Source organism: Myxocyprinus asiaticus, chromosome 16 (assembly GCF_019703515.2).
Source record: "Myxocyprinus asiaticus isolate MX2 ecotype Aquarium Trade chromosome 16, UBuf_Myxa_2, whole genome shotgun sequence".
Taxonomy (NCBI): domain Eukaryota; kingdom Metazoa; phylum Chordata; class Actinopteri; order Cypriniformes; family Catostomidae; genus Myxocyprinus; species Myxocyprinus asiaticus.
In genome coordinates, this window is record NC_059359.1 from 4,306,925 (window position 1) to 4,333,630 (window position 26,706).

Here is a 26,706-nt window from a genome sequence, read left to right on the forward strand (position 1 = left end):
CATGGAAGAGGCGCTGTGATAGGTCCCGCCACGAAAATCTGGGGGGGGGGGGGGACTCTACAAACACAGCGACCGGGGACAGAGAGAGCTCTGCCCAAGAGAGACGCGGGTCCACCGACAGGGAGATCGTACCGCGGAATATACATCACAGGGTTTACCAGAGTAATCGGCACCTGTGGAGCACCTATTCCAGTACAGGGCATATTAGACCCCATAGTGGGGCTGGCTGCGAACTCCTCCGCCGAGTTCGCGAACCGTAGGGATAGGGAGAAAGGACATCCAGGGTCCACGACTTCGTGAACTCAACTGGGGGTAAAAGCGTACGTTTTCGCCTCAGGGGAGGGGAAAGGCGCTATACGCAAGCGATACACCCAGCCAGCTGTTCCGTATTACTGAACTCTACCTGTTCGTACCTGAAAGAACACGGGATGAAACCGGCTCAACCCGGAGATTGTGAAATCTCGCGAAAGTATTGGGTGTTGCCCAGCCCGCTGCTCTGCAGATGTCTGCTAGAGAGGTGCCATTGGCCAGTGCCCACGAGGATGCCACACTCCTTGTAGAGTGTGCTCGAAGGGGCGGGCACGGCCTGGGTCTGGTAGGCCAATGCAATGGCGTCCACAATCCAGTGGGCAAGCCTCTGTTTGGAGACGGCGTTCCCTTTCCGCTGTCCACCCAAGCAGACAAAGAGCTGTTCAGAGCGTCTAAAGCTCTGCGTGTGATCCAACTAGGTGTGCAAAGCATGCACCGGACACAGCAACGACAGGGCTGGGTCTACCTCCTCTCGAGGCAGTGTTTGCAGGTTCACCACCTGATCCCTGAAGGGGGTCATGGGAACCTTGGGCACATAGCCCGGTCGGGGTCTCAGGATGCGTATTTGCACAGCCCCCGGGGTCAGCTGTGTGCCAGCGCATCTGTCCCGAGGGGGGCTCCCATCAGGGAATACCAGAGTGGGCAGTGGGAGGATTCCCAGGAAGCGAACAGGTCTACCTGTGCTTTGCCGGATCGACTCCAAATCAGCTGGACCACCTGGGGTTGGAGTCTCCACTCTCCGCTGAGCATTGCCTGACGCGACAGCACATCTGTTGTGGCGTTGAGGCTGCCCGGGATATGAATGGCCCGCAGCGACTTCAGCCGCTGCTGACTCCAGAGGAGGAGATGGCGGGTGAGTTGCAATATGCGACAAGAGCGTGTGCCGCCTTGGCGATTTATATATGCTACTGTCGCTGTGTTGTCGGACCGGACCAACACATGCTTGCCCTGGATCAAAGGCAATAGCCTCCGCAGGGCGAGTAGTACAGCCAGCAACTCTAGGCAGTTGATGTGCCAACCCAGTCGCAGCCCAGTTTGGAGGCATCTGTGGTGACCACAACATGTCTGGACACTTGCTGTAGGGGAACTCCTGCCCATAGAAATGCAAGGTCTGGCCAAGGGCTGAATAAGTGGCGGCAGAGCGGCATGATAGCTACGCGATGTGTGCTGCAGTGCCATGCCCATCTTGGGACTCGAGTCTGGAGCCAGTGCTGAAACAGTCTCATATGCATCAACCCGAGCGGCGTGACTGCCGCTGAGGAAGCCATATGCCCCAGGAGCCTCTGAAAGTGTTTCAGTGGAACCACTGTCCTCCACCTGAATGACTTCAGGCAGTTCAGCACCAACTGCACATGCTCGCTTGTGAGGCGCAGTATCATTGAGACCGAGTCTAACTCCATGCTGAGAAAAGAGATGCTCTGAACCGGGGAGAGCTTGCTCTTTTCCCAGTTGACCCGAAGCCCTAGACGGCTGAGGTGCCTGAGCACCAAATCCCTGTGGGTGCACAGCAACTCTCGAGAGTGTGCTAGAATCAGCCAGTCGTTGAGGTAGTTGAGTATGCGGATGCCTACTTCCCTTAACGGGGCAAGAGCTGCCTCTGCGACTTTTGTGAAGACACAAGGGGACAGGGATAGGCCGAAGGGGAGGAACTTGTACTGATACACCTGGCCATCGAAAGCAAACCGTAGGAAGAGTCTCTGTTGAGGCAGAACCGAGACGTGAAAGTACGCGTCCTTCAGGTCTACCGCCGTGAACCAATCTTGATGCCGGACGCACGCCAGAATGTGTTTCTGCGGAAACTGTGTTCCCTGCAAGCGACTTAAAGGAAGACCAGGTGACAAAAAAATGGCAAATGACTGTGTGAGTCGTAGCACAGAGAAGAGAAGCTTTCCTGTGCGGAACTTGGGCAGAGGAGCGCCGAAGCGAAGAGGAGGAAGAGGCAAGGGCGTGGAGAAAGAGTACAAGGAGTTCGTCCTAGGAGGAGAGGTTTTGTTGAGTTGAGGTTGGCCACACCCCTAAGGTGTTTTGAGCCAATCAGAAGTGTCTTTTGCTGGGTCAAATGATAATTTCTGTCCTTCCCTCAAGATAATTAATTTATGGCCCATTGTGTGTGAATCAATTACATACCAAACACTTGTACTTTCTTATTAAATTACAGTTATAATGCATAAAAAAACTTCCTACTAATTAGTTTGTTGGTTTTAAACAAGAATAATACATTACACATTATGAAAAACATAATTGTCAGGGTTACTACCAAGTTAAACCTTGAATGAGAGTTCTAGGCACTTTGGCTGATTATGTGCAGGATAAAATTACAGTAAGTTTTGTGATTGTCAAAGTTCCTGGATTAAGATGAGATGTCCTGATATGTGTATACACTTGAAAAGTTCATTTGTACATTTTCAGTTATGAGCAGAGCATTTGTTTTGTGTCCTGCTAAAAAGAGTTCAGCGGTTCAGATCCAGTGTGTGTCTGTTCAATCTCTCTGTCTTGAACAATGAGAATAGTCATTTAGTATATAATTAAGTGTTTGTGTTTGTAGCAGGGTGGAAGGCGGGGCCGGGTCGTGATTCCACACACCCGGCCCCTAATAAGGCTGATTAAGCCCGAGAGGGATAAGGCCGACCGGAGACGGCAATGTGAGAGAGAGAGAGTTACGGACAGCTGTCCGACACCTGTGTGTTTGTGCTTTTGTTTTAGTTAATCATTAAATATTATTTATATTGTCAAACCGGTTCTCGCCTCCTCCTTTCCATTGATGTGTTACACTGGTGCCGAAACCCGGGAAGGAGGAGGGATGCGCTGTAGTAGAGTCTTTGCCTCTACCATTCACCCCAACGGAGCAGCCGCGGCCATCCGCCGGGGGACGGAGGAGCCCGGCCGCCTGAGAGTGGAGGAATGGCCGCCGACCGCGAGGGAGGAGGGGCTCCTAACCGACCGCCTGGAGCGGGAGAACCGCTACCAGGGGCGTTGGAGACCCCTTTCGTCCACCAAAAACGCGGCGGGGCTTTCCGTACGCCAGGGGCCGGAGGACTGCCTCCAATCCACCTGTGGAGGTGCGGCTGTTGTCCACGAGAGGGTGGAGGAGCGGCCGAGGACCAAGCTATGGTGTATCAGAGAACCGGTGAGTAAAATCACTCCTCTCTCTCTCCTGTTGCTGCTCCGCGTTGGCCTTTCCCTCTCTTTTTAAATATTATTTATATTATCTTAAGTTGGTACCGGCACCGTTACGGTGTGTATGTACTGTGTTTTTTTGTTATTGTTTCCCTCCCCTTGTTCCCTCCCTCATCCAGGAAGGCGGGGATGACCTGCCAGCAGACGGGGCAGAAGGCACGTCCCCCCCCCCAGGGAAAGAGGAGGGGGGATGTACGTCATGCCGGGGGCTCTCCGGCCTGAGAGAATGAGGGAGGAATGTAGCAGGGTGGAGGGTGGGGCCGGGTCGTGATTCCGCTCACCTGGCCACTAATAAGGCTGATTAAGACTGAGAGGGATAAGGCTGACCGGAGACGGCAATGTGTGAGAGAGAGAGAGTTACGGACAGGTGTTTGCGCATTTGTTTTAGTTAATCATTAAATATTATTTAGATTTTCAAGCCGGTTCTCGCCTCCTCCTTTCCATTGATGTGTTACAGTGTTGTTCTGACTGAATGAATGGAACAACGGAGCTTCTTTTGGATTTCTGGAGATCGTGGAAGGTCAGGCGTTCCACAGGAAATGTCTCATGTTCCCTAATTAGTCTAATTTAAGTGTAGCAAATAGTTTATATCGAAAGACAGAAGGAGTGTCTTAGATTTCCATGGCAACCATGGGGGTATCTTCAGAAGATGGCCTTTAAGTCATGTGAATGATTATTAACATGATGGTTTTCTGGTATGTGCTATCCTAGACAAGTCTCCTTTGTTCATTGACAGTTTTATTGGCCAGATGTAGGTCAGATCAGACTCCTTGGCACCAGCAGAGCAGAGTCTTTAATTTATGACGTTAAAGAATTTTGGGGCTTCTCTGTGTCCTAGTTTTAATAACTTGGAAGGAAATATCAGCGTAGCCCCAGGATTCAAGTCATCTTGCGCAGAAATGTAATTGTTAATTCTTAATTTCCTTCTGCCTGGTTAGCCAGATCCTACAGGTGATAGCAGCAGTGATGACAGTGTGCTCGTGGTTTTCGAATTACGTACATCACTTAAAGCGTGAAGGCCAACTAGAAGGCCTTGACTGGGACATATCATAAGACCACCCACCAAGATAAATGTGTCTGCCAAATGAATAAATGTAAATGTATTCATTTATAGATGATTTAGGAGTGGAAAGCAATTGATACATAGGCAAAAAGGTCAATGAGAAAATATTTATTTATTAGGCATGTTAGGCCAGCGGAGAAGGTTTTGCTGGCCCTGAGAATTTGCCACTGCCAAAACGCATCTTAATACTAGGTGTAAACGGGGCCTGAGACACAACTTAACTTCACAGGTCTTCTTCAGTGTGTCTGATATCAACATGCAGGGACACAGATTAGAAGAACACACATCTGAAGCTCAGTTAATACAGGTACTCCACTGGCCTTTCTTGACCAGACCAAGCTGCAGTGTGGACCAGACTTTTTTTTGGCTATGTTATATTACTTCCTCTATTGCTCTCCTTATCTCCTCTAGTGTGCCCTTGTGACCAGTGATGTGGTGGGCTCACTTTGACACTTCCATGCTGGTGGGTGTAAGCGATGATGTTGGTTGGCCTTCGGTCACAGATGGATCCCATATGCTTGAACACACCTTTATCTTCTGTGATGGATATTTCCCTCCCTAACACCCTCACGGCACACACCAGTGCCCTCTTCTTTGCATATTCACTTGGTATGTTCATGCCTTTATAAATGCACACACACACTCACTTTGTTTATAGGTTGGTACGTTTCACGAGAGTCCTTGCTGCATTGACAAGTTTGCGTGATAAATAGTCGAGAGCTTCCCATTATGGGTGTTCTGTGAGCGCATGTTTTAAATACAGCTTGTGTCAAGTCAAAAGGTTCCTCCATTCATCTGTAGTTGATGACTGACCTGCGAAATGTTGCATGGGCAAAAATTGTGCCAAGGAGGCAGATACAGTATTATGAGCAAGAAAATAAATGAAGTGATACGAAAAGAGAAAAAATGGTGTTCTGCAGAGTGTTGCGGAGTAACTAACTAAACTTAGAGTAAATCGTCCCCCCAAAATTAATATTCTCATCATTTATTCCAAACCTGTATGCCTTTCTAAAGTGGAACACCTCCCGGTTGCACTTACATATATATATATATATATATATATATATATATATATATATATATATATATATTATAAAAGTAAATGAAGACTGGCTCTGTCAAGCTTCAAAATGATAAAAAAAAGCACCATAAAAGAGTCAGAAACATAGTTCTTATGACTTGTGCGCTATATTCCAAGTGTTTTGAAACCATATAATTGCTTTGTTTATTTACTGATAATGTTCCCCTTTGCCGAAGCTCTGAAATGAACTACAGAAATTACACAGACAACTAGAATGCCATGTTGATGCTGTTTTACACCAAATGCCATTGGTTTTTGCAGTCTTGTGACTGAACATCATTGATGTTTGATTTGAAAGTTACATATTTTCAGTGAATTAAATTTCAGTCTGTTCGATGTGCAAATCTATCATATGGCTTCAGAAGGCCATAGAAATATTGAGTCATATGGACTATAAAAATTTTGGTAATACTTTCTATGAAGCCCATATTTATAATGCATTGCAAAGGCACTATAATGCATTAGTAATGTCTCATAATACACCTTATAATATGTTATAACTTCTCATAAATAATTGCACCCACAATTATAATACATTATAATAATTACCTATTCATAGTTATACATTAGAGTAAAATGCATTATAACACAAGCAACATTCAATTTTATCTGCAGAAGTTGTAATGTATTATATATATTTGTAATATATACTGTATATTAGGTATGCTTTAAGTAAAGCAAAAAAAAAAAAAAAAAAAAGCAATGTCTTATAAACATCCATAAGATATTTTTAAGTGGTTATAAGTCATGCTGGAAGTTATATACATTACACATGCACAAAATAAAAAATAACACACATTCAATGTAAATTTAGATATTATGAAAAGCACTTGTAAAGCTACATGGTTAAAATATATCAGAAATTCTTTCTTGAGAACAAAATATGTATGTTGATCACACATGTAGCCAAACTTCTTGGGTGTAAACACACCCAATAAAAATAAATAAATTAATTAATTAATAATAAAAAAAAAATCTAACTAATTCTATACTGGACTCTATTCAATAAACTTAAATGTTTGTGCATCTTATTTGGAGACTTATTTAAAAACAAACAAACAAACAAACAAAAAAAAAAAAACACTTCCATTATATAAGTTTGACATGTATTGTTTGTTACAAGTTTATGTTATTGCTGTTTATAAGAAGATATTTCTTTTGTAATTTTACTTAAAGCAGACAAAGAGCACTTATAATATGATCACATCATAAAGTCTTTTGACTGTTTACACTATGCAGCACTTATACAATTAACTTTATTAGCTGTGTTAAAATTGGATGTTGCTTGTGTTATAATACATTATACTCTAAAGCAGGGCTATTCAACTTCATTGGCAAGTGGGCCAGATGGCAAAAATCTCTGCGGCATGCGGGCCCAGCCAGAAAATTTTGTTAACGAAAAGCTGCTATTAGATATTGTGTTATTGTAGGCCTATAATATTTGAAAATAATAAAAAAATCAACTAAAAAGTGCTTTGAAACTGGTCCATAACTGACAGAGTAAATCAGATTGATAGTAAAAATTTTATTGAATAATAACAGTAAAATTAGTTAAAGATGCAAAGATTTAAACTTTTCAAATTGAATGTTTTCTTGAATAGAACTTTTCTGCTTCTCCGAACTCACGCTTGTCAGTCATCCATATTTTTAGTTGTTTAATCTTTCCATTTCGTTAATGATTATTTGTACTGTTTTGCAGATGGTTTTGCTGGCCCTGAGAATTTGCCACTGCCAAAACGCATCTTAATACTAGGTGTAAACGGGGCCTGAGACACAACTTAACTTCACAGGTCTTCTTCAGTGTGTCTGATATCAACATGCAGGGACACAGATTAGAAGAACACACATCTGAAGCTCAGTTAATACAGGTACTCCACTGGCCTTTCTTGACCAGACCAAGCTGCAGTATGGACCAGACTTTTTTTTGGCTATGTTATATTACTTCCTCTATTGCTCTCCTTATCTCCTCTAGTGTGCCCTTGTGACCAGTGATGTGGTGGGCTCACTTTGACACTTCCATGCTGGTGGGTGTAAGCGATGATGTTGGTTGGCCTTCGGTCACAGATGGATCCCATATGCTTGAACACACCTTTATCTTCTGTGATTGATATCTCCCTCCCTAACACCCTCACGGCACACACCAGTGCCCTCTTCTTTGCATATTCACTCGGTATGTTCATGCCTTTAAAAAATGCACACACACTCACTTTGTTTATAGGTTGGTACGTTTCACGAGAGTCCTTGCTGCATTGACAAGTTTGCGTGATAAATAGTCGAGAGCTTCCCATTATCTGAAAGCGTTTAAAAAAGCGCCGCTCCTGCACGAGACACTGTAAAACATTGAGACTTGGCGTGAGTTCCATCCAGCGCAAGTTTCCGTAGGAAAACAACTAAAAAACACGGGCTGGATTTTGCTCACTGGCCACCAGTTGAATAGGCCTGCTCTAAAGTATAACTCTTAATAGGGGAAGTCTTATAATGTATTATAACTGTAGTTATAATTATTTATAAGAAGTTATAACTTATTATAAGGTGTATTATGAGACATTATGAATGCTGTATAATCACTTTACAATGCATTATAAATATGGGCTTCATAGAAAGTATTACCAATTTTTTTTTTACTTTAATGGTCCTTTTTTGTCATTTTGAAGTTATTTAAAGGAATATTCCAGGTCCAATACAAGTAAAGCTCAATTAACAGCATTTAAGGCATAATTTTAGACTTGTCCCTCTATTTATAAAAAAGAAATCACTAATACAGTAAAGCTCTTAATTAGCATGGAATTGAATGGGGTCAGTCCATAAATGCTAAAATACACATAGTTTCAAAAGTATAGCTGCAAGACGTAAACAAGATACATGTTAATATGAAATCGCTTAGTAACCTTATTTACGTGAAATTTGACAAGCAACTGTTTCAATGTGGCTTCCCCAACACTGGTTCTGCAAAACAATTTAGAGGAAGGTTTCAGGAAGGCTTCATACCAGAATAACAAATTACTGCTGATTCTGATGCAAGAGCGAACATGGGCACATTGTTTCAAAATGGAAAAAATGAGCATGGTGCGTTTACAAGGTCTCACGCATATAGTGAAGACGAACATCTGGAACCTGTGTTTGTGCCACCTCTCTTCTAGCTTATTCTTAATGTATATAATATTGTCTTTGGTTCAACACATGTCTCATGGAACTTGACTAATGAAAGCTACTTATGTAAGCTTAATACAGACCAGAGCCCTGTCAGGCTTCATTTTTGTGGTTAGTTAAGATGATTGTGGGGTTTGAGTTTTTCCCAGTAGGCTTAAGCTTTCTTTTCAGAGAGGTTTGTGGCCGTTAACTCTCTGCTAATGTTTTACTCTGATCCTAACCAGGTATGACGCAAAAGAGCAACAAACATAAATCCTATTTCTTTTATGTTAATCTCAGTTTTTGTCTGCCGGTCGCTTGGTGTCTATTTCTATTACATTGCACGGGATAGTCACACCCACTGTAAAATCTCATTGGTCCAAAATCATGCACCGCACAGCTGTATATTAACCCTTTAAGCTCGGAGGGTGCTGGCGGGCCAGTGAGAAAACAAATTAATCGTCAGTAAATTAATAACAGTGCTGACTAACACAAAATAAAGTTTAGAAGCTCTGCTTTCCAATGCATGCAGGCATTATGACCAAAACTAAACAAGTGCTTTGAAATTTGCAGACAAATCAGAAGTGTTCAGTTTTGATAATGTATTAAAAAAATTGCACTGTACATATTACTGCAGTCATTAAAAACATCAGACTCATCAAATAGCCATGTGTCATATATTGTTGGAAAGCTCTCGATGAGTAGATTACAATCAAATTTGTTTTACTCACAGACAAAAATATAGTGAGTAAATGTCTTTGACAGTTATGTTGGTGTTGCTTATATGCTGCATTTTTGCTTATAACTTCACGAAAAATAAACATACAATATCACATACCACTACTTACAGGAGGTGATTATCTTTCAAACCAGTCCACACACAAAGTAATCAGATGCATAGATCATTAGATAATCCACATGAAGCACAATGTTACATATTGCCACCAGGAGATGGCGCCATGTAAATTAATGATGCAGAAAAGGCACTCTTTCTGTGAAATCTCATTACTAAAATCATGTCTGCATGCTAGGCATACCTTTAGTCATTGTTGTGTTTGCATGTGTAATTAGTTCTTATGTACAATTATTATGTTTTATTTGCTTAGAGTCTTTTGGACACATGGAGACGTTTTTGGACACTATGATGAATTATTTTTGTAATGCTATAATCTTTGATTGCTTTGTCATATTTTTCTCGCATACAGTTGACATGATTGGGAACAAAAAAAGCTGTTTTTCGGAGCCACCTCATTTACACCCAGAGATATATAATGACAAATAAGAAAAATAAGAAAAATTACATTTTTGGCTTAATTCTTTGTGTAATTGTTCATCAGTTTCTTAGGCTGAGAGTTGCAGATGATTCATAAGCTATATTATTAAACAATTTGAAAGTTTTTTTTTTTTTTTTTTTTTTTACAAAGATACCAAACACTTGACCCTCTTTTATTTATTTATTTCTTTTGTTGAGTTATAAGCCTTTAATTTTGGGTATGCCACTGAAACAGGAAATCCTTCAGAGCTTAAAAATATAAACAAGGTAAAACATAAAATATGTTCTGATTGAATGTGATTTTGTTGCTTTGTGCAGAATTTTTGCTTTTAGTCAAACAACTTCTGAAAAAATGGAAAAATATTTGACACTTGAACTTATTGTGTCCTGTTTAGAACATGGTATTTTAATACATTTGGAAAGTTGCAAAGTTAAAAATGAATTCTTAATGTTGCAATGGATGGTTTGCCCCTAAAACTCATTAACCGCTGTTTTTAATGAGAGTACAAATATAATGGGTTAATAATGCTTGCTAGTACTTTCATATCAGTTTAAAAGAATATTCCACGTACAATACAAGTTAAGCATAAGCTACAGAATTTGTGGCATTATGTTGATTTCCAAAAATTTGTCCCTCCTTTTCTTTAAAAAAACCAAAAATGTGTGTTACAGTGAGGCACTTACAATGGAAGTGAATGGGGCCAAAAACTACTAAAACCCTAAAACGACTGTAAAAATGATGATTTATACAACTTTACAGCTCAAATAATACACAAGTTTTAACATAAGACTTCACGAAAGTGCTTTTATAAAATTATTAGCTACACATTTCTGCCTTTAAACCCTCCAAAAATTGGTTCCATTCACTTCCATTGCAAGTAAATTTTTGGTGGTCATCAACATTTACCTCAAGTAGGGCCGTTTCTAGGCATAATCGCCTAGGGCGACTGCCTAGTGCTGGGGGGGCGCCAAAGAGGAGGCCACCGCAACGCCCCCCCCCCGCAATAGGGATTTTGCCTAGGGTGCCAGAATGGTCTGAAATGACCCTGACCACAAGCATTGTGCTTTTAAGAAAAGAAAGAAAGAAAGAAAAAAAAATGTTCAACCCCTGCATTTAATTCCATTCCCTTGCGCTTCATCTAGCTGTTTTTAAATGCAAGAATGCTTCCTCTGTGAACGCCCTTTATAATGCTTTAAGTTAACTTGAAATGACCTAACTTTGTTAATGCACGTTCCTGGTTTTATTGTACATGTTTTATCAGTGTACGCTACTCCAAATATAAAAAAAAGAAGGTGAGGCTTCGTAATCTTTTATCAAAATATAAATTGCTCTGCCTCTAAAAAGTCTTTCCTTTTCGGCTGATACCACCAAGCCCTCTTCTCTTTTCACAATCCAACAAATTCCTAATGGATAAAACCGAGTCCTGGCCAACATTTTCGTAACTTTTATGTACGATTTGAGTTGCAAACGGCCTTTCATGTTGACTGATACAGCTCATGTAATATTCTTCTAAACAGAAAAAAAAAATAAAATAAATGATGCCTGTATGTTTTATGTAACTTATTGAGAGGCATGGTCCAAATTTTATCACTGTAATTCACACTTTGTTGGACGTCATGTCACATAAAAAAAAAATTTCAAAAAAGGACTAAAAACAACAATATAGTGAAAGTGTCAACAGGAGTAGCTTCAGGCAGCATTATCTCCATGACAGAAAATCTCAGGGTGATCTTCAGACAAATGACTCTGCTTTCCCCCCTGATCTGAAGTCCTCTATAAGATTAATGTGATCCCTGCAGGAGGGTTGCGAGCTCTAACATGATGAAGTAATTGCTCCTCTCTGAGCCTGCTGCCTAGAGTCGACTCATTTAATTGTATAAATATTATATGCACTGCATTATCTTTACGCATCTGATTGCCATGTTCAACACATAGCATAAGAAATGTGCTGCTTTTACCTATCTAAAAATTTAGTAAAGGGGTTGTTTCTGTTTTGCAATACTGAAAGTACCTACTGAAATCTGTAACTTTAAAAAATGTACATGCTCACCCAAAAATAAAAATTCTGTCATCATTTACTCTCTCTCATGTTGTTCCAAACCCACACAACTAAATTTCTGCAGTGGAACACAAAAGATAATGTTAGGCAGAATGTTAGCCTCAGTCACCATTCACTTTCATTGCATCTTTTTTCCATACAATGAAAGTGAATGGTGACTTAGACTAATATTTTGCCTTGCATCTCCTTTCGTGTTCCTAAGTGTTTGAAACTAAATAAGGCTGAACGAATAATGACATAATTGTCATTTTTGGGAGAACTGTCTCTTTAATTGTGCAACTTAAAAGAAAACGAATTAATATGATTTCAGTATTAAAAATGGTGAATTACACATTTTATCCAATATATTTAAAAGTGCTCTGTAAAAATATTGATTTTCCAATGAATCGCGATCTTGATTTGAAGAATATTGATTCTTAAAATGCAAGATTGATCTTTTACTCTATGTATATCCCTCCAGTGTTGGGTGTAATCAGATTAAAAGTAATTACTGTAATCTAATTACTTTAGTCAAAAAAGTAGTGTAATGCATTACATTTTAGATTCTTGTAATCAGATTACAGGTACTGACTTTCAATTAATTTAATTACTTTTAGGTACATTATATGGTTATGTTTATTTCTAATATATTATTTATGTAGAATACATGAATTATGACCCCGTAACAAGTCAGTGTGAAGGAGAAATTAGGTGCTGCTGAGTGTATGATTGTAACAATGAACAAGAAAGAAATATAGACATTATTTTTAATTTGTTGAGCGGAAAAGAGTTTTCAAATGAAGTAATTAGTAACGTAATCTATTTACAATTTTAGAGAAATAGTTAGTAATTTGTAGTGGATTACTATTTTAAAGTAACTTACCCAACACTGCAACCCTCTACAAAGCAAGTAAATAACACATATGCGACCAAATTCCATGCTATGCGACTAAAAATGTCTGTGATTACCCACTGGCCTGTAAATGTTCAGATTACATTCGGCAGTGATTGAGTAATATATTGGCAAAGAAGTTTAGTGCTGAGATCCTTTCACAGCGTGTTGAAGGTAAAAGTTTGGTTTGACTCATTTGTTCCACACAAAATGTCATTGTGTTCCAAATCCCTGTTAGTTTGAAAGAGGTATGCTAAAAGGGAAGGCAACATAAAAAGGATGCGTGCAACTTTGGTATGGAAACAAATTAATGTTTATTAAACAACCCATAATTATAATAAGAAACTCAAAAGGGGAAACACACATAATCAGGAAAGTTAAAGAAGAAAGTCAACATAACACTAACGAGTAACTTAACACAACACAAAACTAACAAACAATTGAAATACCTAAAATTCTTGAATGTAAATTGGTGGTGACACAATAGGAAAAAACTGAGCATGTTTTAAACGTAGAAAATAAACTAACCACAAGAACAGAAAAAGGGCTTGTTTGCTGGACTGGTAAACTTATCTTCTCTCTCCATGCTCTGCTTCAGTGTCTTTTTTGTTCTCAATTCAATCAGTGTCTGCTCAGATGAGCAGACGAGTCACAGGTGCGTAAAGGCAGACCTAAAAGAAACTCACACGCTCGAAGAGAGAAAGAAGAGAGCGTGAGTGACAGGTTCTGGGCAAAGTGAAACAGTTAAAACAAACAAGAAAGGGTACTAAACAGAAAAAAAAAGAAAAAAAAAAGAAAAAAACAATCACAAATCCTTACCCCCTAGAGAGGGCATCTGCAACGATGTTCTCAGCTCCTTTTTTGTGTTGAATGTCAAGGTTATAAGTTTGAGCCATCAATGCCCAACTCATCAAACGTTGGATAAGATTGATTAAGATCTTAATTAGGAAAACCAACGGATTGTGGTCCGTATAAACCATGACAGGAGTGGAGGTGGAACCCGCATACACATCAAAATGTTGTAGGGCAAACAACATAGCCAGTGTCTCCTTCTCTATGGTGGAATAGTTCATTTTATGACAATTGAACTTGGCAGAGAAGTAAGACACTGGATGAGAAATGCCATCAGCACCATCTTGAAGCAGGACAGCTCCAGCTCCTGTTGCACTGGCATCCATCTCAAGCTTGAATGGCCAAGACAAATCAGGAGATGAGAACACCGGAGCACTACAGAGGAGAAGCTTGGCATGCTGACACTCATCAGACCAAATAAAAGGTACTTTGGGACTACACAATTTTGTTAAAGGGGCAACAACCATAGAGAAGTTCTTACAGAAACACCAGTAATACCCAGTCATTCCCAAGAATCTTCGCAGATCTAATCTACGCTAGGGTAGCTGCCACCTTCACATCCACTGGACACACTTGACCATTGCCGACCTGCTTCCCCATACGTTACCGTCGCTTTTGTGAATTCACATTTAGCTAAATTCAATGTCAGGGAAGCTGCAGCAAGTCGATCAAAGACAGTGCGCAGTGTTGACAATGGTATCGCCACTGGAAATCACACATTATTGTCAGAAGGTACTGACAACCAGATTTAGTGCGAGGGAGTGGACCAATGCAATCAACAATAACGTGCTCAAATGGTTTGCTGACGGCTGGTATAGGATGAAGAGGAGTGGGCGGCACCACCTGGTTCGGTTTGCAGGCCACTTGGCAGGTATGACAGGTTTTACAATGCTGAGACACATCAGCTTTTAACCCCAGCCAAAAGAAATGTTGGAGCACCCTGTTATAGGTTTTGGTTATACTAAGATGCCCAGACCAAGGGTGATCATGGGCCAAAACTAAAACATTCAGCCAAAATTTTTAAAGGACCACAATTTGATGTACCACATTCCAAACATCTGAATCCTTATCATTCAACGGATGAGCACTCCATTGACGCATCAACACTTCATTGTTCCAATGAAACCGATGACTACGTGACTGCTGTATCTCTGTATCAGCGTTCGAGCAACATTTTTCTAATGTAGGATCAATTTTTTTGGGCATTAATAAGTGATTCACATGAGATGGGCAAAAAGGCAATGGTTTCTGGAATGATGGTGGGACTCTGAGTTAGTTTAGTGACACATGAAGTCCCAGGGAATACATCTTTCCCAAGAGCGTCTGCGAGAACCGACTCACCTAAGTCTACGTCATTCTCCTGAACCGTGCGTTTTGCTTGTGCGTGCCTAGTAATCGCACTGACAGAGAACACATCTGGACATTTTTGTGCAAGTTCAGGTTGCAGATCAGTTTGTGGAGTATCGGTAACATGCAAAGCTGGCATTACTTTACCCCCGGCAATATCATTTTCCATAATTCTTTTGTAAAGTGTACCCAGAATCAAATGAACGCTTAGCAAATACGGTGCTGCACAGAAGTTACCTTTTGTTTGTTTAAGTAGAGAGCTGTATGTTCTGGAACACAATTCTTAAACTCTTCAATGAGCAAAAGCTCACGCAAGGAAGTGTAATCGGTAACTTTACATGCCTTAATCCACCTGTCAAACAGTATACACTTCTCCCAGGCAAACTCGACATATGTTTGAGAGGCAGATTTTTTGTCGTGGGAAAACGCTGTCTATAATGCTCAGGCACCAATTCATATGCACAAAGAATTACATTTTTTACAGCTTCATACTGAACGCTTTCTTCTATAGAGAGAGAAGCACACATCTCCTGCACTTTAAAAGAGAGTTTACACTGTAACATTAACGGCCAGGCCTCGCTTGGCCACTTCAAAGAAGTAGCTATTCATTCAAATGCCTGAAAGTATGCTTCGACCTCTTTCTCATGAAAAGGTGGAACTATTGCAATGTTCTTTGCCACACTAAAAGGAAAAACAGGGGAAACAGTCAAAGAATCCATCAATACTTATGTAGCAACGGAGGCTGGAACAACTGAGTCACTTGCAACTGCTGTGGGGTATGATAACCCAACAGCAGCCCCAGACTCAGGACTACCTCCTGACACACACATTTTTTGGATAGCCCTGAATCTATTTGACCAGCCTGTAATTCTAACTGCCTCAATCGGATTTTTGTATCCGCATCAATGCGATATACTTCAGGCTGATGCTGCAGTTCATCTCTTTGCACTTGAGCTCCATCTTGAGCCTCTAACTGCAACTGAGCTAACTGCACTTTTAAATGCAAATGCAAAGACACCGGTGTTGCTTCATTAGACAGTGATAATGGCTCGAACTTGGGCATGGAAAGAGGTGGTCCTACCTCTGCACGATCACTGGCAAGTGGATTGACTGGATCACATACAGGTGGCCGCGGTGAAAATTGCTCCACCTTTTCGGTGACAGCTGCCTCTGCTCGAACACCACCCATTGCCGGTAACACTCCTTTATTAGTTAAACCAGTCAGCAAACAAGCCTTTAAGTATTTTTTAAGTAGTGCTCTATGAGTAGTATCTCATAATGTTGTAAAAATAAAATAATAAACAAATTGCCCTTCCTACAATTTGCTATTACCTCAAAACCTGGTTGATCGATAAACTTGTTCAAATCAAAGGTTGCCATTATCAACAACCACCAAAACTGCAAGCGCAAAAAGAGCAAACATAGGCAACATGTAATAAGCAACTCTGGACCTAACTGCCTAGCCAAAACTAACTAAAATCTCTGTAGTCTTCAGAGGATTACCAATTGAGAGGTAACCCCCCCCCCAACACACACACACCCACCACCCCCCGCCAATACCTCCAAATACAACAAACCAAAATAATAAAAAACAAAAAAACAAATTAGTAAACTGTAGGAAGGACACAGCTCAGCTGGTTTACTCTACCTACCCGGAACCTCATTAACTCGATCAACAGAATTCAGTGCTGATCAATAAATAGATTGACTATCCCAGACGAGCCCCCAATTTATGTTACGAACCCCTATTAGTTTGAAAGAGGTATGCAAAAGGCGAAGGCAACATAAAAAGGATGTGTGCGACTTTGGAACGGAAACAAATTAATGTTTATTAAACAACCCATAATTATAATAAGAAACTCAAAAAGGGAAACACACATAATTAGGAAAGTTAAAGAAGAAAGTCACATTAACTCTAACAAGTAACTTAATACAACACAAAACTAACAAACAATTGAAATACCTCAAATTCTCGAACGTAAATTGGTGGTGACACAATAGGAAATAACTGAACAAGTTTTAAACGTAGAAAATAAACTAACCACAAGAACAGAAAAAGGGCTTGTTTGCTGGACTGGTAAACTTATCTTCTCTCTCCATGCTCTGCTTCAGTGTCTTTTTTGTACTCAATTCAATCAGTGTCTGCTCAGATGAGCAGACGAGTCACAGGTGTGCAAAGGCAGACCTAAAACAAACTCACATGCTCGAAGAGAGAAAGAAGAGAGCGAGAGTGAGAGAGCGAGAGAGAGAAAAACAAACACCCGAAGTCACAAACTGTTACAACTGAATAATGTCTCTTTTTAATACCCTTTCTGTTCTTTAAAGTCAGTTGTTGGTCAAAAACAACTAAATAGAAACTTTTAATTCTAATCACACATACTGTAGCATGAATGCGGTAAAGAAGCCATCAGACTCTACCCTCGTTAATATATGCTCAACCAAAATACTTCTGTTAAATGCTGCTGAACTGTCGCTATTCTTAAAAAGAGTACCATTTTAGCATTTGCTCTACATATCAATGTAGGATGTACAAATTATGCATGTAAACAACAGACATGTAACTGTAACAAGGTTGCAGTGGGATAGGAGGAGGTGGGAACTGGCTGAACTGTCAAAATAATGTTTAATGCAAACAAAAAGACACACAACACAAACTCACACATGGCAGCTGCATGTGGCTCTCTCTCTCCCGAAATGCCACGTTCCGCTGCACTTATCCCTCTCCTCGGCTGATTAGCCCAATTGGACGCTGGGCATGCGTAGATCACTGGAGCAGTGTGAAGTTCCCTGTTGCTTCAAACGCTCCACCATCATTCCGGTCCCCAAAAAAACCCAAATCACAGGACTTAATGACTACAGTCCTGCCGCTCTCACATCTGTGGTCATGAAGTCATTTGAGAGACTGGTTTTTGCCTACCTAAAGGACATCACTGGACCCCTGCTGGACCCCGTTCAGTTTGCTTACTGAGCAAACAGGTCTGTGGATGATGCTGTCAATATGGGACTGCATTATATCCTGCAACACCTCAACAGATCTGGGACTTATGTAAGGATCCTATTTGTGGACTTTAGTTCAGCCTTCAATACCAATATGCCTAATCTTCTCTCAACCACAGTGACCCAGCTCTCCGTGCCCATCCCAGTCTGTCGATGGATCACCAGCTTTCTGACAGATAGGCAGCAGCTAGTGAGACTGAGGAAACTCACATCTGGGACCCTCACTATTAGCACTGGTACTCCTCAGGGATGCGTTCTCTCTCCACTGCTCTTCTCCCTGTACACGAATGACTGCACTGCAAAGGACCCCACTGTCAAGCTCCTGAGGTTTACTTAGAAAAACACATTTAGAGATCCCTAAGTTTGTATTTGCGCTCCATCAAGCTGTGTTTTGAATGCAAGAAAGCGTCCTCATGTTGTGCTGTCTGCTGAAGGGTTGGTTTGTTCTCTGTATAAGCTGCGTGTTGCCTATACAACTGAAGTTTTGCTTACTGCCCCCTGTAGAAAAGAGGTTGTACTTCAAGCTTGAATTGCTTGGGAATCTTTCTTATTACGGTCCGGGGACATGATTAATTGCATATTTTTCTTTTATGCATTATTTTTTATATAATTAATCGCACTGAATTAACACATTAAATTGACAACCCTAGTCTTAATATATATGATAAAATATTAAATTCACATTTTTTAAACAGAAATTTACAAAGAAAACAAAACCCTACAAGTGCTCCTACATCTTAATAACCTCACTGGTAATGTTAGCTAAAATCAACGGGCATTGACAATGTTCCTCCATGGACTAGTAGCTTGGCACGAAATCAGATCCTTTATTTAATTGGACAATTTTGAATTTCTCTTCTTCTTGGTATGAGGTTTATAAAACTAGCCCAAGCATGGTAGCAGTGTCCCTACAGCTCAGCGTTGGGTGAGAGAGAGAGGGCAAGCGTGCATCAGGCATGCTTACGCACCAGGAAACCTTTAACTCACCATCCCTATTGTTCTGGAAAGGTCAGGTGCAACCGAGTGGAATGAGAATGGAATGAGATGACAAGGCCGAAAGATAACGCACAACAGAGGGCGATCCAGGGTCACAGCACTTTGTTTTACTGGATCTTTAACACTCAGGACAACGGCTCGGCCATGATATAGTGCTCAAAGCAACAGTACTAGGTTATGCTGCAGGTCTTTCTGAAAAATTATACCCTTAAACATAAAATGGACCTCATAAATGTGGGAAAAGCCATGCATTTTTCTTCCCTGTGCATGCATGTTTTTGCTTGCCTTCATGGTTTTACAGCATATGTTTGATCATATTTTTTTATGTTGTGTGTGTGTGTGTGTGTGTGTGTGTGTGTGTGTGGGTTTGGATGGTTTACGAGGACATTTTTTTTAAGGTTACAAACTGGTAATTACAAGGATAGAACAGAATATTTATATGCTATAAATGTGGTTTATGAGGACATTTCTAGAGTCCCCATAATTCAAATCGCTTAAAAAAACATACTAGTTTTATTGAAAATGTAAAAATGCAGAAAGTTTTTTGTGAAGGTTAGGTTTAGGGTAGGGTTAGGGTTAGGGGATAGAATCTATTGTTTGTACAGTATAAAAATAATTATGTCTATGGAGAGTCCTCATAAGGATAGCCACACCAACATGTGTGTGTGTGTGTGTGTGTGTGTGTGTGTGTGTTTTAAAAGCTTTTAGAAATTTCTTACAAAAAAATCTACCATTTCCTGATGCCTGTCATCTGTAGTCATGGCGACTCTGCATAATGCATAAGCAGCACTCTAAGTCATTGAAGAGCATGGGGAAGGCAAGTGTTGATTTTAGCAAAGAAAAATGTTCCTCAAATGGTCACAAAAATTTTAAAAATGTTAACCATAGTAATTGAGATAAAGGTTTCATTTATACTGTTAAACATTCTGATTTTTTTCCCACCAATATCATACACAGATAGAATCTTGTTGAATGCATATGAACAGCAAAAAAACAAAACAAAAAAAAAAAAAAATATTGTTATTTTTTGCATCTAATTTGGGCCATTTTCTAAATCCGATACTTCATCTGTATCAGGTCACCTGACCTACATCTAAACACTCATATCCAATGCTCATCTTATTTCAGGATTTTTCATCCAATTTACAAATCTATTCCTGGAAAATAATTGCAAAATATAAATGAAAATGGAAGTTGTAGCCACTGGGGACGACTCTGTGGTTCTTTTATTAAATGTAATAAATTACTTGTGGTTTTGAGAGTGTACAGACAAAACACTCTTACGGGTAGAAATAAAGGGCACATTTACACTGTTTACACTGATACAAATCAAATTTTGTTGCATGCATGTAAATAGCAAAAGCAGTGGGGGTTTTTTAGCATCCAATTTGGGCCATTTTGTAAATCCGATACATATCTAAAGCAGCACTTCCATTCCATGTGTTCAAGAGAACAAAATAGTCTCAAATCGTCTTTTTAAAAATAGAAATGAAAATGGAAGTTGAAGCCAGCATCTCATTAATAAATGTAATACATTATTTGCAGTTTAGAGCATGCAGATAAAACGCTCTGACAAACTTCATGTTTGCTAGCAAAGGTTTTATGCACATCTTGGAAATTGGTCACAAAAACTGTAAAAACTTTGAAAATCAAAAAGTAATTGTTAGAGATAAAAGCTGAATTTACACTGATAACCAGTTTAGATTTTTTTTTTTTTTCACTGACCTCTGTCACAGATCAGGTCTTGTTGCATGCATATAAACAGGAAAAACACATATTGTTTTAGCATCCAATTTGGGCCACTTTAATCCAATACATAGCTGACATATGATCATCTCACTACATCTAAACATTCATATTTGATTCTCCTCTTAATTCAGGATTTTTCATCATTACACAGGTTTCTATCTAAGTTGCGAATTTAGTTGGTGCAAAAATTCTTCGTGAAACAATTCGTGAATAAAGCACCGTTTTCATTCCATGTGTTCAAGAGAACAAAATCATCACTTTCCAGGGACATTAGTACAAGATAGAAATGGAAATGGAAGTTGTAGCCATTGTGGAAACCTATGTGGTTCTTTTATTAATTTTAATAAATTGCTTGCGGTTTTGAGAGTGTGCGGAAAAAACACTCCGACTAATTCATGTTATATGCATTTGGTAAATTTTGGTCACAAATTTTGCATCTGACAATTTAGATCTTGTTGCAGGTATGTAAACAGCAAAAACACTGATTTTTTTTAGCACCCAATACATATCTCACGCCATCTCACTACGTCTAAAACTCATATACGATTCTCCTCTTATTTCAGTATTTTTCATCATTAGTCAGGTTTCCATCCAAGTTGCGAATTAGTAAAAAATCTGAATATTGTAAAAACAATGTGCGAATAAAGCAGCGCTTCCATTCCATGTGTGGAGTGGTGGTGGCATAGTGGGTTAAAGCACAGAACTAGTAAGCAGAAGGTTGCTGGTTCGATCCCCACAGCCACCACCATTGTGTCCTTGAGCAAGGCACTTAACTCCAGGTTGCTCTGGGGGGATTGTCCCTGTAATAAGGGCACTGTAAGTCGCTTTGGATAATGCATAAATGTAAAATGTGTTCAAAAGAACAAAATAGTCTGAAATCATCTTTCAATATCATACAAAATAGGAAGTGGAAGCCACTGTGGCTCTTTTAATAAATGTAATAAATTGCTTTAATCACAAAAAAAAAAAAAAAAAAAAAAAAAAACTTTAAAAGTAAAAAATGGAAATTGTGTAGAGATAAAGGTCGAATTCTGACGGTGCATCCAAATTTGGCCACTTTCTAAATCTGACTAAATCTCACTCCTAAACTTACATATGGTCATCTTACTACATCTTAACCCTTGCATCCAATTCTCCACTTAATGTAGGATTTTTTTTCTCATTTGTCATGTTTCCATCCCATGTGTTCGAGAGGGAAAAATCAACACCCCTAGGGAAATTGGTGCAAATTAAAAAATTCAATGGAGGTTGTAGCTACGTGGGAAGCCACTGTTTTATTAATTGTAAAAAATGTATTGTGGTTTAGAGCACGCAGCAAAATGCTCTGATGAACTTCATGTTTGCTAGCCAAGTATTTATGGACATTTTGGAAATTGCATATGGAAATTACACTTTCGACATTTTGGCCACAAAGACTGTGAGAAAGTAAAAAAAAAAAAAAAAAAAAAGAAAGTTAATTGGTACAGATAAAGGACACATTTACATTCTTAAACAGTTTCATGTTTTTTTTCACCAACATCTGACACATAAAAATACTGATTTTATTTTCCATCCAAATTGGGCCCTTTCTAAATCCGATACATATCTGACATCTGGTCATCTGACAACAGGACAACATATAAACACTTGTATCTGATTCTCCTCTTTCCAGAGGATTTCCATCCAATTTGAAAAATCAGAACATCACGAAAACAATTTTCGAATAAAGTAGTTTTTCCATGCCATGTGTTTATGGGAACAAAATCGTCAGATTCGGGGATATTAGCACAAAATAGAAATGGAAATCAAAGTTGTGGCCACTTTTGCTCTTTTATTAGATGTAATAAATTGCATGCCATTTTGAGAGTGCACAGACAAAGCGCTCTAATGAACTTCATATTTTGTGCATGTTTCATGCACATCTTGGTGTTTCCATCTACTTTTAATGCAATATCCCAAAATTAGCATTCAAATACCTGAATAGAAACCTATTTATTTTTTGCCATATATGATTTATAGGCTCAGGTTAAAGTTCTGAATCCATGGGAAGTCCTACATGTAAATCATAAAGGGAGAACACAATTGGCAAATGAGCATTTAGAGCGAGAGCAGTTCATATTATATAATACACCTGAATAGTTATGAGCTGTACGGGATGCAAACATGCTCCAAAAGATTGACAAAACTGATAGCATGACGCTGCACTGTCTGGCAGGGTAATAATGTAAACACAGTCAGTTATGTCTAAAGTGAATATAAACAGAGAGAGAAAAAAAATTGTGGATATGTGTCAAGATATTACAGTAGATCTGTGCATTAGGCCTTGCAATGTAAATGCAGCCACATTTACAAGATTTGACTGTTGTTTCCAAAGTTACTTACAAATAAACGATGTACCATTATATCATCTTGGTAATATAATGGGGTACAATAGTGCTGCTTACCAGTAATGCAGTTACTGGAGGTGAAGGGTGTAGTTTTTCAATCAGGAAAACTAAATACATTTTATCTCCCTTGTTCTTCTCAGTTTACCCAAACAGAAGTGGCTCTTGCCTGATAATTTTTTTGGGCTTACTGAACCAAGGAAATTCAAGGACTTAGAGTCTACAGCAAGAGCCAGGGCCTTAATTAGAAAAGGATGATGGGAGGGAATGAAAAGATGGAGGCTTGGAAGGCAAAGATTTGCACTCAGATCAAAGGGTATATGAGGGATGACAAATATCAGAGAGCCAAAGACTGCTGGAATTCTATCTAACCCTCGGGAGAGGGAGAATGGGGGGCTGAATCTATCCATCTTAATGTTTGCCCTGCTTTTCTCTCTGATATGTTTGGCGAACAGAAAAAAAAAATATCTTCTGGAAATGCAAAACAGGTGGAGTTTACTTGCGTAGGGGTCTGCGTAAAGGAATAGTTCATTTAAAAAAAATAAAATAAATCTGTCATTATTTACTGACTCTCGTGTCACTCCAAAACCATATGCAACTCAAGAAGAATTTTCTAAGAGCATTTCCTTAGCTCTTGCCATACAAAATCAAATCAAATCAAATCAAATCACTTTATTGTCACACAGCCATATACACAAGTGCAATGGTGTGTGAAATTCTTGGGTGTAGTTCCGAGCAACATAGCAGTCGTGACAGTGATGAGACATATACCAATTTACAATAACATCAAATTAACACAACACAATTTAAACATCTGTTATACACATAATTACACTCAACAATATACAAATAATAACATACACTGTACAGTATACAATACGCACTATATAGATACACATTATTCAATAAAAATAAAAAAATAAATATATAAAAAAGTATATATAGTATATATAGAATGTACAGTATTGTACTGTATTGACATTCAGCTGTCGGTTGATAGTCAGTTATTAAGAGAGAATATAATATAATAATAATATAATTTATGACAGTCCGGTGTGAGATATAAGAGTAAGGGTAATAAAGTGCAGTGCTGATGTATTTTGATCATGAGAGATCAAGAGTTCAGAAGTCTGATTGCTTGGGGGAAGAAGCTATCATGAAGTCGGCTGGTGCGGGTCCTGATGCTGCGATACCGCCTATCTGATGGTAGCAGTGAGAACAGCCCATGGCTCGGGTGGCTGGAGTCTCTGATGATCCTCCGAGCTTTTTTCACACACCGCCTTGTATATATTTCCTGGAGGGAGGGAAGCTCACCTCTGATGATGTGTCTGGCAGTTCGCACCACCCTTTGCAGTGCTTTGCGGTTGTGGGCGGTGCTATTGCCGTACCAGGCGGAGATGCAGCCAGTCAGGATGCTCTCTACAGTGCAGGTGTAGAACCGTGTGAGGATGTGGCGGTTCATTCCAAACTTCCTCAGCCGTCTCAGGAAGAAGAGGCACTGATGAGCCTTCTTCACAACGACTTCAGTGTGGATGGACCATGTGAGTTCCTCAGTGATGTGGACACCCAGGAACTTGAAGCTGCTGACTCTCTCCACTGGTGCTCCATTGATGGTGATGGGACTGTGTCTTCTCTCCTGAAGTCCACCACAAGCTCCTTTGTCTTACTGACATTGAGGGAGAGGTTGTGCTCCTGACACCAGTGTGTCAGAGTGTGCACCTCCTCTCTGTAGGCTGTTTCATCATTGTCAGTGATCAGACCTACCACCGTCGTGTCATCAGCAAACTTAATGATGGCATTGGAGCTATGTGTTGCCACACAGACATGTGTGTACAAGGAATACAGTAGTGGGCTGAGAACACAGCCCTGCAGGGCTCCAGTGTTTAGGGTCAGTGATGAGGAGATGTTGCTGCCTATTCTAACCACCTGGCGTCTGCTTGACAGGAAGTCCAGGATCCAGCTGCACAGCGAGCTGTTTAAGCCCAGAGCCCGGAGTTTCTCATCTAGCTTGGAGGGCACTATGGTGTTGAATGCTGAGCTGTAGTCTACAAACAGCATTCTCACATAAGTGTTCTTTTTTTCCAGGTGGGAGACAGCAGTGTGTATTGTAGATGCAATGGCATCATCAGTGGAGCGGTTGTTGCGGTAAGCAAACTGCAATGGGTCCAGTGATGGAGGCAGATATAGTCTCTGATTAGTCTCTCAAAGCATTTGCTGATGATGGGGGTCAGAGCAACAGGACGCCAGTCATTTAAACAAGTTATTTTTGATTGTTTTGGAACAGGCACAATGGTGGATGTTTTAAAGCATGTGGGGACTACAGACAAAGAGAGGGAAAGGTTGAAAATGTCCATAAAAATACCAGCCAGCTGGTTCGCGCACGCTCTGATGACGTGGCCCGGAATGCTGTCTGGGCCCGCGGCTTTGCGGATATTCACCTGTCGGAAGGATCGGGTTACATCCGCTACAGAGACGGAGAGTGAACTAACCTCTGTAGCTTCAGCCGCGAGAGCTCTCTCCACGAGAGCGGTGTTATTTCCCTCGAAACGAGCATAAAAAGCATTTAGCTCATCCGGGAGAAAGGCAGCGGTGTTCCTAGCGGAGTTTTTATTCCCTTTAAAGTCCGTGATGATGTTAATTCCCTGCCTCATGCTTCTAGAGTTGGTGGTGTTAAACTGTCCTTCAGTCTTGCTCCTGTACTGGCGTTTTGCGGTTTTTCGGAGGGCATAACTGGCTTGTTTATGCTCCTCCGCTTTCCCGGAATTAAAAGCGGAGGTCCGCACATTAAGTGCCGCGCGAACATCACTATTAATCCAAGTTTTCTGATTCGCATAGATCCGTACTGTTCTGGTCAGAACCACTTCCTCTACGCACGTTCTGATGAAACACATTACGCTATCAGCGTAAAGCTCGATGTCATCATCAGAGGCAGACCGGAACATCTCGTGATCAAAACAGTCCTGTAGCGTAGAGTCTGATTGGTCCGACCAGCACTGGATCGTTCCGAGGGTGGGTGCTTCCTGTTTCAATTTCTGCCTGTAAGCGGGCAGAAGCAGAATGGAAGAGTGGTCCGATTTGCCAAATGGTGGGCGGGGGAGGGATTTGTAGCCATCCCGGAAGGGAGAGTAGCAATGGTCCAAAACCCGGTCCTCTCGTGTGTTGAAACTAATGTGCTGGTGATATTTTGGTGCGACTGATTTTAAACTGGCTTTATTAAAGTCCCCGGTCACAATGAACACGGCCTCAGGGTGCGCGGTTTCCTGCTCACTTATACTCCCATACAGTTCCTTGAGTGCCCGGTCTGTGTCGGCTTGTGGGGGAATGTACACAGCAGTGATAATGACCACTGTGAATTCCCTCGGTAGCCAGAATGGTCGACACAGAAGCATAAGAAATTCCAGATCAGGAGAGCAGAAAGACTTGATAGAATGAACGTTCC

The 26,706-nt window shown here is 40.3% G+C and overlaps 1 protein-coding gene across 2 annotated transcripts in view; it reads left to right on the forward strand.

Annotated features, from left to right (window-relative positions):
• The first annotated feature begins 2,305 nt into the window (after positions 1 to 2,305).
• LOC127454302 (zinc finger protein 385D-like) overlaps positions 2,306 to 26,706 on the forward strand; it is a 141,487-nt gene continuing 117,086 nt past the window's right edge. The window contains exons 1-4 of one of the 2 annotated variants that reach the window (XM_051721407.1): positions 2,306 to 4,856; positions 4,961 to 5,158; positions 7,330 to 7,498; positions 7,603 to 7,800. In XM_051721407.1, the coding sequence (XP_051577367.1) occupies positions 7,668 to 7,800 (133 nt within the window). In that variant the 5' untranslated portion in view covers positions 2,306 to 4,856; positions 4,961 to 5,158; positions 7,330 to 7,498; positions 7,603 to 7,667. The remainder of the gene's footprint in view (positions 4,857 to 4,960; positions 5,159 to 7,329; positions 7,499 to 7,602; positions 7,801 to 26,706) is intronic. The other variant, XM_051721406.1, reaches the window with a different exon arrangement.